Raw genomic sequence first — 13494 nt, forward strand, 5'->3', positions numbered from 1 at the left:
CAGAACTGAAAACCGCCCCCAGCAACCATAGATTAGCCCAGCCTGACAGAAAATAAATGGCTTCTGACACAGGGGATGGGATTGTCTAGACTTCTCATTTGGAATGGAGCATTTTAAACATCAGAAAACAAAGATCTGGTAAACAGAACCCAAGGGTATTCATAAGAGTAGAACATTCTTCTTATTTCCCCTTTTCCTTGTCATTTACAATACTAAGGTAAGGGAGCCTTGTCCTTTATGCTACGTAAGACGGCCTTCTTGAGTGTGCACAACCTTGTGCTTCTTGTGTGGTAAACATTGCAATGGAGATGCCCCTCCCAATATCTCTGAAGTGCAAGTTCTCTCCAGTACTGGCAAGTAACAATCATAACAATCGCTGTTATGCTTTGCATTGCATTACAGGTTGGTTTTTTAGTTTTTGAAGGTCTTATCTGCACCATGTATCTGGGCCAGTTCCAGCTGATGCAACTGATGTGGATCATGAGTTCGTATATAAAAATTTCAGTTTTGCTCATAGGTGTCTCTCAGATGGACAATACATACAGGGAAAGCAAGGATGGATGAAGATATATTTGACCAGCTCCTAGTACTGTATTCAACGGTTAAGGAGTAAGATGGGCTGTGAATTGACTTAGAAGATGTGGGCATATAAAAGCTTGGAATGCTTGATGAGGTTTTTTTATTTTTTAATCAACGTAGGTGGAAGTAAACATTTATTAACATTTGGTCAAGTGTAGTGTAACTTGCATTTGTATTTTCATTGTTATTAATGGAGGTATGTAGAGATATACAGAAACCTTGAGACAGTTGTTTTTCTATTGCATACAGACTAGCAGTCCATTGGAAACAGAGGATGAAAGCATGAAGGTTAGATCTTAGAGGGCGGCAGTTCTTCATGCACAGCTTTTGTCAATCTTGATTTTTTTGTTTGTTTGTTTTGTTTTCAAAAATAAAAATATGGGAAACCAAGATCAAATGATGGTGGACAGGAAAGGTGACATCATCAGCCAAAAAAACACCAGAAGTGCCTGAACCCTCTCATTCAAGTCCAAAGGTGCTAGTTTCTTCAACAGCTGTCAGCAGCTTTTCATACAGCATAGAATATGAGGGGTAAGGTGGAAGATCCAAACGGTTGAAACATGTGTGTGCCCTGCAAAAGGAAAATATGCTACATGTTAAGTTTAATCTAAATAACTTGAGAAAATAAGAATTGAGAAAACAAGTTCCTACTGAGACTCATGATATTCAAGTTCACTCAAAACAAAGAAAAAGAAATTATATTAAAGTAAAACTCTCAAATTCTGCCAAAATCTGAGGTACTGAAATGTATATGCACATACATATGAATATTTCAAATAGAAGACACAAGCTAAGTATCAACATAACATCATTCTCTGCTATCCCTGCATTAGATGTTGCAGGGGTCTTCATGGAGAAGAACGCTGGAGGTCACTGAGGAGCTGGGGTCTAGGCCCTGATAGAGAGAAAAATCCACTACTATAATTTTGGTTGCTTTGAGTTTTTCCAAAAAAATGCAACTCAGCTGTACATCCAACATAAGCAGCTAGTAAGTTTTGCACCAGTGGACAAGCATAATGTGAAGAACTATACTGACAGAATGGGCTTAGCATGCGTTTATAATGAGGCAGGGCTGACTGGTGAAAGACCATTCAGGGATCTGCTAACTGAAGAAGGAAGGTTGCTGAAAATGTTCCTGTATGTCAGCTGTTGGCCATCTGCTGCAAGTCTCGCCTTTAAATGTTATTTATTTGTAGTAGCCAAGGCAAAAGCAAAATATTTTGTGCAGAGCAAGCTGCCAAGTTGATGACCCTCTCTTCCCCCAGTTCTATCATTATATTTACCCCCAGCGGGCAGCATCTTCAAAAGAAGCTGAGGAACGGGTTCCATGCATGCCTCCACCTTGTTGCAGCTTTCCTGGTAGCAGCAATTAGACCCAGATGTGGACTGCACTTCACTGTGTGAGGTGCTATACAAATGTGGAGCGAAGAAACAGTCCCTGCCCCAAGAGTTCATCCATTTCAACTGACTAAAAAATGTAGAGTTCATTCAACAAACAGGGGGGGCACATTTTCATTAAAATGGTTTCATTTTTTTCAGTCAGCTTGGAGTTTTACATGATGCTAGAAATATTTCTGTTTCCTCTTGCTCCCTCCGGTAAATGTGAATTGACAAAACCCTACAGAAGGAAATGTAGCCTCAATGGCTAACAACATCTAAGCTCCTGGCCCCCAGTATTTTTATAAGTCGAGCAGTTGTTTTACTTCTAGCTTTTCTATCTCATACTTTAATTCAATGTTATTTCTTCAAAACTGAAGCAGAAGAGCTATCTTGGAGAAACTATTTGAAACCGTGCTAGTCATCTCTTAGGCCACCCACAAAGTGAGAAAAACATGATACTGGTAGATGGGCTGGCCTGAGACTTGCAGATTCAGAGGGAGAGTTTTATCAAGCAGCAATGGTGAATCATTAAAAGCAATCAGGCAACCGAAATAGCCAGAGGCACGTAATCTTCACTGCATCACACAATTTCAATTAGGAGAGCTTTTACCATCCTTTTTTCCCTTCTGAATGAAGATTTGTTAGCTGGTCACTCTCAGAGAGAGTGCACAATAAACACAGAATTTGCGGAAACGAGCTGGGAACACATGTGAGTTAGTGAAAAAGGAACACTAATAAAGCCATTATTTAATACATCTCTTGAAATTAAACGTGGCAGCTCATGTGTATTATCCATGAGTAGCCCTGCACTGTTTATTGTTATCTCAGCAATCTTTGGCAGCGTAAGTTGTTTCTACTATCTGTTGCCAATACGTATCAACCACTGGAAGTTAATGAACTGAAGGATTCTTGTAGTCCATTCAGAACGTGTTTATCATAGGCAAGAGAGACCATTCAGAGACAGCTGGTCTTGAGAAGCTCGGCTGCCTGGCTCCAGAACTGGAAGCAGCGTAGTCATGGTGGCTCAGCTGTGGATTCTGCTAATATAACTTTGCTGAACCTAAAGTAATATCTCTGTATGGTACTTAACCGTGGCACATTTAACTGTATGAGACCATAGCATCTCAGACATCACTGTCATGCATCCTATTGTGCGATGCAGACGTATCCACAGCCACTGACTCTGTTGTTTACTTTCTTGCAAACGTTCATCTTGACTGATCATCATCCATCTCATTTCATACTGGTTATGAAGCAACCTTGCAATACTGTTGACTTTTAGTCATTCTTGACCTAGCCAAACTCAGAAAAAAGATCCATTCCTTTTCCTATTATGAGGTTTACGGAAGTGGACTCTTCTGTAGAAGGTCTCAAGGAATTTATTGTGGGGAGAAACTAGTACAGGAAGAAAGGAAGAAAAAGATAACATGTCTAGAAACACTGAAGCATTTTGCCAAGCTCTCGTGTTCTCCAGTTCAACAACTTTATAGAAGAAAGATCCTTTCACTCCAAAAACCGCCATCAAATAAAAAATGAAAACTAATTTTCAGGAGTCCTATGCTGGTTAGGTTTACACTTCTACCTACTTAAGGTGCAAAACACAATATATTGCTAAGGGCAAAATCTGAGTTCAACTTCTGGTCTGTGAAACTAATGTGGATCTACTGCAACTTCGATGATGCCAGTGAAGCCCGCTCAATCTTACAACAAAATAATTATGTGCAAAATTGTCTGGCATACATTCAGCAATGGGTCTAATTGGTTCTTTGCTGCAAAGGTCAGACATGATGTCTACTTGTGTAACTGAACAACATACTCTGCCTCACCTGAAATAAGAGGCAGGGTTGATTGGGACTCCTTCTCACTCAGTGTTCCCTCTCTCCTCAGTATTGCTGTGCATAGTGCCTTTGCCTCTTGCAACTGAAAGCTGAAATCTTTATTTTCCAAACCAGACTAAAGACAAATTGCTTAGCCTCTAGTCTGTTACATCATATTGCTGTGTGATACTGCAGTACACAGGGAAATTAAGAGGCAGGGATATTTTCCGTAACAGCCACTGTTGCCTAACTCTGTGCCTTGTCCTCCAAAGGGGTAAGTTCCTCCCGAATGGTGTTGACCTCCTACTACTGATCCCAGTGAGAGTGAGTAAGCATAATCCAGCGGACACTTGCTATTTTGTAGTACTGGGCTTGCTGCACATATTGGGGTGAAAACATTACATCAGCAGCGCAAGTCATTGCAATAAGAAAAGTCGTTCTTCCCTTGATTAAGCCTCCTACCACATAAGCCTGCTGACATTTGAGAGGGTGTTCAGGGAGTGAGAGGTCTGGAATAAGAATTAGATTGGTAAGAGCTTTTATGGAAGAGATTCTGGCTTCTCTAGAAGAAAATGCAAGATAAAGTCGTGTAAACCAACTCTGACCCTCATGTGCCCTCATCCTCCAGTAAGTAAAGCAGTAAACGGACCACTTAAAATTTCATTCTTCTTGGCAGTCTGTCTTTATTGCTCAAAGTAGTTTTGGTGGGTCTGAACCTTTAATCTTGCTCACTGTTCACAGTGCTGTGCTATTTCTTTTCTTTTAAGAATTCTCTCTAAAAATGGTAAGTATAAGCTTTTAAGATTTTTGCATTCTTCTCTTCTTTGTCACTTCCTTTAATCCCCATAACGATGACACTCCAAAGGCAGTAAGTGTGCACAGAACCCCCTCCTATCTTATTTATAGCTTGAACCGATGAACTAAAATAGGACTTGCATTCTAACACAACCATTCCTATCAGGGAGAAACTGGGCATTTCTCCTTTTCAACTTGCTTCCTGTAGATGAACCCACAAACCCCTCTTTGATCAACCTCAGGACACACAGGTATCAACTTTTGTTCCTTTTGTCTGTAAGAAGGACCATTTATATGCTGTCTGGGGACCACTGCTTAATAGATGAATGTAGATTTGTAGATGGTATTTCTGTTGTATGTGAGAAAAGAGGAAAGAGAAGAGGGATGGGAGATAAGGAATGATAAAAGACAGCAAAGCACACACACTCAGTCCACTGGGAAAGAAGGAAATGATGAGAACAAAGTTCTTTGTTGTCATACACAATCTTTTTTTAATTGCTATATGGGATTCTAGGGCGATTAAATACTTGATCATCTAACAGAGAGGGACAGAATTCTCTTACAAAAGATCAGATATTTACTAGCACTGGTAATCTTTATCATACATAAACCACAGACAGTATGGTGGTAATCACAAATACTACTCTGCTGAATGAAAATCTCTTTTGATGAAAGGGTGGTTGCAGCTCAGCACAGATGGGGGAAGTGACCTCATTGCATCAAATGTGATTATTTGAATCACTGGGATACATGCTGAGGTCCTTACTTAATTGATACTCAAACAGAAATAACCTTGGAGCTGACAGGAGTTTTGGCCAGGTGAGGAGCGCAACCAGAAGATGGGGCAGTGGCATTTGTAGGCACTGAACACTTTTGCAGGCTGAGGTTTTAAGAAGCGGGAACTGTTGCCTGCTATGGCTATAGTAGAAAACACTGTTAGTTCTTTGCACAGGTTTGTTTTGGGCCAGGAGTTCTGCACCCACAATATCAGATGAAGCTATGTTATTCCCTCTAGAAAGCCAGTGTCTGTTCATTAACGTTTGGTGGGGAACAAAGAATAAGTTCTTGTGAAACTACTGCTAAAACTGCTTCCGTGTTAAATATCTGCATGACCCAGGAAAGGTGAAGAGAGGCTTCCTGCTTCAGAAGAGGCTATAGCTGGAAGAATTCTCCATCCATTCCTACTCAGGCAACCAGTTACCAGAAGTAAAATATGTAACTCTTTTATTTTGGGAGAAAGTTCTGCATATTAGATAGGGAGAGTAAAACTCAACCTTGATGGAAAAGTGGTTGAACCTATTTAGTGTTATTTCATACAACAAGCTACATCAGTTTGGAAGAAACCATGCTGCAGATTTACACTGATAGATCTGTAAATCTGGCAGTCTCTTTGGAACCTGCTTTAGGGTCATCATCTAGAGATCTGGTATTAAAGCAGCTTCTCCAAGCTGTATAGTATTTTGACTTTCTAATGTGTGTGGACTCAAAGTAAATATAGATAGGAATAATGCGTCTGGTACACACGCACACTCCAGAAATAAACCACTGGTGTAATCTAACTCTTATTTGTCTTACATGAACATATTACACCACCATTACGCTGTTCATGTAGAGGAACTGGTACGGACGAACAAGTGCTCATTCTCAACCTTCCTGAAGAGTCTTGCTTATCCTCAGTGCTTTCAAGCAGCACTCTGGGCATTATGTATTAGTGGTTATTCTTCGAAAAGTATTGCATTTTACAAATTTGCACCATGCTTCTTTTCTGGGGCTGTCGCAAGTGCAAAAGCATGATTGGATTAGGTATTACCACATCTTTGCTCACTATAGGCAAATGGCAGTTGCATGCTCCATTGCCAAAGTGTAAGGACAAGATATAAGGGAGAGTCACCTAACTACCATCTGGAGCAGGAGTGACAGAATACAGAAAGAGTCCTGGACTCTCTTGATAGAGCTAAAAGTTATCTCAATACTTTGTAAAGCAGCTGAAAATCCAAAGGGCAGACTAACCTATCCCCAGTGACCCACCATCTACCTGGTTGTCAGGAAAGCCAAATGCATCAGCTTTATGCAAGCTTCCATAACACCTCTCACAGCATCGTGTTTATTGGGTCAGGGCCTAAGAACTAAGGCCAGTAATTAAGAGGTGCAATCCACACCTAAGCACATAAATGACTAAATCTGATGATTGCTAAGATATAAGAAAGCTGTTGTTTTTTTTTTCCTAGGACTTTGAAAATGTGGAGCAAGGGTAACTCTCACTGTGAAATTGTAGGAATTGTTAGAAGGACAAGGGAATTTGTTGTGGTTTATTTTAAACAGCTAAAGTTAGTTAAACTCGTATTATAACACAGGGGCCAAAAGGCCTACAGGATATGACATATGACTTTTTTTTAGCCTCTTAAGTCTAAGTAAATATGTAAGTAAATCTAAATAAACACAAGCAATCCATAATCAGGCATTTAAAAAAAGTTTAAAACAACATTTATTTAGTTGCTTAACCAAGGACTTAGGGAGCCTCCAGGTTTTGCCTGTGTGTTTTATGTATTTCTTAACACTGTGTATACTTGGCAGCACCCCATAATTTTACAAAAATGCAGGTAATAATTCACGGTGATCAAGCTGTGTTTATTCCCCATGAGCAAGTGTTGTTTCTCTTTCCCCTGGCTAAAATGAATGCAGAGCTCTAAGACTTCTAAAAGGTGCTAACAACTTTCACCTGGAAAAGAGGCCTCTTTCAGGGAGAGCAGCAAGTTAGGTGATCAGCAGACAAACATAAAGTCGTTAATGTGAATATCTCGGGGCTAACTGAATCTAGGTCATAAGTAATGCCTAGGTTCACAAAGAAAGTTAAGCAGAGCAGAAAGAGGCCAATTACTTTTTCAGAACTTGATGGGTCAGCCCAGGGCATTTTCAGTGCACACGCCAAGGTCCACCCTCTGCTCTCGCCCCTTTCCATCCCAGAAGGAGTGCAAAGAGAACTCTGCAGAAATGCTGCACAAGTCTGTGACTTCCATTTGCTGCCTGTCTACAGGCAGGAATGCCTTTGGTCAGCCCTGAAACCCTTACATAGAATCAGACTATATATATGCTGCAAAAGGAGGATCAGGCCTACGCATAGCAAACTGTAGCTCTCAGGCTTTCTTTCCATATTGCTGGCTGAAGCTCAGAAAGCATGAGTCATCTCACTGACCTTACATGTTTTCATCTGTTTTTAAATCTCAGTGCCTACATCTAGCTTTCATGTAGGCTCTAGTTCTCCATATAGTCTCTGTAGAGTCTTTATGGTCGATGGACATAAATCAGAATGTACCAGGTGCGATTCAACTGAGCTATTTTAAAAGTCTGTGTTCAGGTGAGACTAATTGTGCCTTAAAAACACTTCCCTCTTCCTGACTTTAGAGGGAGTCAATGTAAGATGTCAGCTCAGAATGTCTGCTGATACAGTGCCCTGGTCCACCTCCTGTGTCTCCCCACTGCATAAGCATGGATTTGAGCAGGCTAGAGGGTGACCATATTTGGACTTTCCCTCTCCAGAGGACTCTGGAGGTCTGCTCAAGTCCATGTCTTATAGTATGCTTCTGGGTAAACAACATGGATGGCAAGTAACTAGAAAGTTACCCATTGTTAATTGATTGTCTGAATATATCTGCAAGGTCTGCGAGAAGACTTTTTTTCTCTGTGCCATGAAAGTAGCCTCCTTTGGATTGCAGCTGAAAGCAAATGATAAGAGCAGGAAGAAAGCATCCTTTGGAGGGCAAATGTTATGTAAAAGGGTCAAGTAGCAAAAGTATCTCAGAGGTGCCAAGATGTGGGTCCATGAAAAATGTTCTGTAATCTCAATGGGGCAGAGCCTCAGGCAACTGTAAGGACATTCAAGAAAAGGTGACTTACTTCAGTGAGGAAGGATGAGTGCTGGCCATGGATAAAGTGCTGGAGCAGAACTCAAAGCTGAATGTATCACTGGCTGTGCCACGGCTCTCTTGGGTGGCCTTAGGCAAGTCAGACCACCCCTCTGTGCCTCAGTCCCTTTGTTCTGAAAAGGAAGATGACCCCTCCTTTGGGAAGCACTGTAAAGTCTGTTGACTCTGTATGGCATTATGGCTCATTTGCTCCCGGCTGGCTGACTGAACTAGATGTAACAAATTGGGTATTATCACCACATGGTCCGAAGTCCCTTCACCATGCTTCCTCGTGATCAGAGCGAATGAAGGGATTATACACAGGTCTCTGGCCAAAACTCAGAGACAGATTCTGGCTTTTATGGCTCTGTAAACTCACAAGAATTTTTACTAGTATTTTGGAAGTAAAGGGAACAGAATCAACTGACAGGCTCCTGCTGGTCTGGATCTGTTCCAGAATCAAAAGAAGAGAATTAGGTTTGGACCTATGGAAATCCTTATCTTAACCATTTACCAGGATTCAAAGTGGCTTAAATTGAGCCTGCAAATCAAAAAGGCAGCAAAAGAAAACACTTTTCTCTGAATGTAATTACAGAACAAATGATAATTGTTTCTTTGCTGTTTTAAGATGTCCTTACTGTATTCATTATCTTTCCCTGGCAGAGAGATGCAAAAAAGTACCAGGCTCACCTTTCTCACAGCACTTCTGGTTTTGTATCCTAGTTGGGACATACCTTGGGAGGGAGGTTATTTTCCCCCATTTCTCTATACAGAAGCGCCGTAGCCCATTGCTGCCTCGGAGAGCTGCAAAGCCCTCGTATGGCACGCTTGATGTTCCAGTGACGAATTGCAACAACCGGAGTCTCTGCTCGTTGTTAAATCTCTCCACTGCTGCCCAGAACCACCGTATTACTATGTGTCCATCATGGTAACCTAAACCAAGAAGCAAGAGAGAGAAATTAAAATCACCCCCTCTAAGTGGGAAGTGTAACATTGAAATATGTTCCCACTAGCATGGGGCATAGAAAAGATCCTGACCTAACCATATATCTTGTTCTTCATGAGCAGTAGGTTCCAGCCCCCATCTTGTCCTGGCTGTGGATACTATAATATTACTAACTCATTTGAAACCCTGAAACTCAAATATATATATTTGAGGTACATTGGCCTCCCACAAATCCCTTGGCAAGAACTGGGGTTACCTGCATGAGATATAAAAGACCAATTGCGATACGCCACACAGTGCGAGTCCTAATGACTTAACAATTTCTAGTTCCCAAGTAAATTCTCTTTTGGATTGCAATAGTGTTCAACGTATGGAGAGGAGTTTGCTGCCGCAAGCCCTTCCCTGGCAAACTTCCCACCTGAGGGGCTCTGTGCCTTGGTTTGTGCTAGTGAAAGCCAGCATAAACCCAGGCTGAATCTGTTTCAATAGCTAAACAGAAAAAAGGAGAAGAATAACTTGGGGGACCAGCTGTGCTTGTGGTAAGCTGCGTATTTCAAGGTAACACAAAAGCTGGGCAGTAAGCAGCGAAGACTTAAACCTTGTATTTCAGAGGAGGATATGTGAACCTCAGGGACTTTCCTTTTGTAGTGCAGAACTGGTGGATTTCACATTTATCTGTCATCCAAGACAGCCTGGATAAATCATGCTCCGCATTTAAAGCAAAACCAGGCCAAGCATTAGAGGAGAAGGGGAAAAATCCAACTTGACATAGTTTAGGCTGAGGGAATGGTTAAACAAGATCTGTATTTTGTTGAAGTGTAATTGGGAACCATGAAATTCATCTCCCTGCTGAAGCCAAGAGGACTTGTGATATTACTTTCAGTGAGGCCAGGAGTTCATTCACAGTCATCTGAGTAAGTAACTTTTAGATCTAATACTGCAAATCCTTTTCAGTCCTTAATAGTCAAAACTCCCGTTAAGTCGGTAGGAATTGAGTGGGTAGAATCTGAATTGAAGTAGCAGAAGCAATTTCAGTATTATTACATCTATTGATCCAAACCTGAGATCTTACTTATTTTATTTTATGAGTTATTCTTCACAAAAACTTCCTGAACAAAATAGGGCATCTCCCTCAGGAAAGACAGAAGAAAAAGATGGACGAAGTCTTTCATGTTTTAGACTGAAAACAGTCAAGATATTAGTAAGCATCAGCAGGCAGTTTACCTCCACGATATTCTGTGTTGTTACGCCAGTCATTGAGATCTATTTCTGCAGTGCCAGCTATAACCAGCTCCAGTTCTCTGGCATCAAAAACAGAGACAAGCCTGGAGTCTACAACCTGGAACAAAAAACACTTGTAAGCACAGTTTCAGACTGGAAATAAAGCAGATGCAATGTTTCATAAACCTATGGCTCTGATGGCCAGCTCTTTATTCTGACGAAGTCTGCATGCTGACAGCTAACTTCCACTCCTCTGCTGATATATCTGTGCTGTTCTTCAGGGAGTCTGCTGATGTTTTGAGCTGCAAACAGCGATGACACAAGATTTGACCAGAATGAAACAACACAAGTGACATGACATAATCTGTGCAGAACATTCTTCACTGTTACATTCATTCTGACAAGTGATTTTGATACTCAAAGACTGGATTTGTAATATGGACAATTTATTTTATATTTGTTTCGCACTGGAATTTGATTACAATTGTGTAGGAATGCCCTCAGGTCTTCATCCACTGAAGACAGAGCTGAGGTTCACTTTCTTCATTATGTGAAACCAAAAGCTTTAACAGCCTGCAGTATTCATAGGGAGAAAAAGCTAGCAAACCATATGCACACTTTAGTAAACCATATGGAGTCACTTAGCCAACCCTTTTCTACAGGAAAGGGATGACCAAGTCTATTCAGCTACAAAGTCACCCTCAGTGGCTTCCATCCCCAGTAAATGTCAGTGCACGACTGCTTGGAGCCACTAGTTACCAGTACTATTCTGCGTGTCCATTATCTGTTTCATTTTCTAGGGTTGCCATTCTTTCCGTTTATTCCCCTCTGCGAGATAGCCCTCAACTTCTACTTATATTATACAGCTGCCAGGGCAAGATACATGTCTGAAGATGATTAGTAAGGGGGGCAAGAATAAGTGACTACATGGGTTGGTCAGCAAAGCCACAGGTTTTCATCCAGTCTTTGGCAGTTCTTGTAGCAGCTCTGCCAGAAGGATGTTCTCAGATCCAGGACTTCAGCAAAGACAAATTAGCAAAATCCAGGGACAACAGTGGAGCAGCATCCATGAATACCAGTAAGATAATAGCTGACTGCATCCCAGGGCCAACTTTACTGGAATGAGTCCCTAAAGATACAGTGTGTCACACCACTGAAGTGTGCAATTCTTCACAATCTTCCTTTGTATCACAGCAGGGTAAAACAAAATTTGCAAATGCCTACTTCTCTTACTATGTGAATGGAAAGCAGTATCTTTCTTAATTCTTGATCGTTATGCTTTATCATATTCAGAATACATATTTCTTTCCTTTCTCCCTTAATGCTAAACATGCCATATCTAAGGTCCCTGTCTCTACAGATCCAGGCGCTCCAATTCCTTGCCATCTGTGTCTGTTTGGCTATTTCCTAGGGTACCGATGAAGCATGGCTTAACCATGGGGACATCTCATTCAGATGAGGAATGGAAGACTCTGGGAGCATCGTTTTGTTACTTACTTCGTAGAAGCCACGGACCAGGGCCTCCGTCTGCTGAACCACTCCTCGTTCCACTCGCCACTTAACCATTCTCTCAATGTACTCTTTTTTGTTCTTTTCTGTCACTGCTGTATTTGCCCCTCCAGATTTCAACTCTCTCTCTGTCACCTACAGAACAAAGATAAATAGTGCCGTAGCAATGTATGGATCACATTGTGTTTCAAATTTAAGTTGTACTTTGAAAATGTAAGTGAAAAATGTAACAGCCATATTTCTAGTTCTGGACTTTTGGCCTCTTGCCTGTTTGCAGTAGAAACAAAAAGGGTAATGAGGGACACCCCTGCAGCCCTAGCCCTAGCCCCAGATGAAGCTGGACTGACCTTTAGGTTAGTCCAAACTATACCAGCAAAGATTGATTCGGAGAGCACCATCTGTAAGGCATGTACCATGTGCCACTCTGGCCCATCTTTTCATTCTTCTCCTCTCCTTTCCCCCCCTAGGAGAGGGTGACAACCATACCAGCTTGCTACTGGCTGAAGTATCCGAGAAACGGTACGGGAAACAACAGGATGGAGAGGCAATCACAGTATTGGAATAAGCAGACTGTTTCGCCAACTGGAAGGGATCTCTACTTGTCTCTTAGACAACAAGTGTTACCCTTCCCCAAGTGCTAATAAAAGTGTTTACTCAGAAATGCCAATAGCCAAAGAAATTATCACAAAATGAATATTCCCAATACACAACCTAAACAAGACCTGTATAGCACCCTGCACAGATGACAAATATAGTCCCTGTGGGATTCAGAGTTTTGTATCCTCCATCCAAACCTGAGAAGTGTTTGTACTGTAAATAACTTTTTTTTTTTAAACCAAGAGCTACAGCACTTCGTTGCATTTTAATGGTTAATTTAGTTGGCTTGGGTTACTAAGGCTTAAGATTGAGAAGGGATTTAAGGAATCAATCTAGATTCTACTCAGCAAGCACATACTCTTCACATGTGACAGAAAATAATATTTATCTTGCAATTATTTTCACATTCAATGTAGTGGATTTAAAAGGAAGAATGTTTTGCTCTCTTCTTCAGTTTTCTGCTGCTATAACAATGATGTCTAGCACAGATAGTAAATGAGCTGCATGAATACATATTCATTATTTGTATTATTTACATATTATTTATATTATTATCTATTTATTAGCCCAACAACAGCACACAGCATATATAGTATTTAGGTCACTTTGCTTGAGGGACCTGTTGTAACATTATGAATTATGGAAACACTCAATGAGTCATGTAATCTGTAGCTTTGTTGAGAAACAGCAAGAACTAGTAAGGTTGGATGTAATGAGTTAGGAATTCTTAGCTGGTCCAGGTTAAATT

The 13494-nt window shown here is 41.0% G+C and overlaps 1 protein-coding gene across 1 annotated transcript in view; it reads right to left on the minus strand.

Annotated features, from left to right (window-relative positions):
* Positions 1–420: 420 nt before the first annotated feature.
* HECW1 (HECT, C2 and WW domain containing E3 ubiquitin protein ligase 1) overlaps positions 421–13494 on the minus strand; it is a 190265-nt gene continuing 177191 nt past the window's right edge. Inside the window, exons 24-27 of the mRNA XM_075142949.1 lie at positions 12138–12284; positions 10644–10758; positions 9208–9406; positions 421–1150 (exon numbers count right to left, since the gene is read on the minus strand). Coding sequence (XP_074999050.1) covers positions 1039–1150; positions 9208–9406; positions 10644–10758; positions 12138–12284 — 573 coding nt within the window. The 3' untranslated portion in view covers positions 421–1038. The remainder of the gene's footprint in view (positions 1151–9207; positions 9407–10643; positions 10759–12137; positions 12285–13494) is intronic.

The sequence above is a fragment of the Calonectris borealis genome, chromosome 2 (genome assembly GCF_964195595.1).
Source record: "Calonectris borealis chromosome 2, bCalBor7.hap1.2, whole genome shotgun sequence".
Classification (NCBI taxonomy): Eukaryota; Metazoa; Chordata; class Aves; order Procellariiformes; family Procellariidae; genus Calonectris; species Calonectris borealis.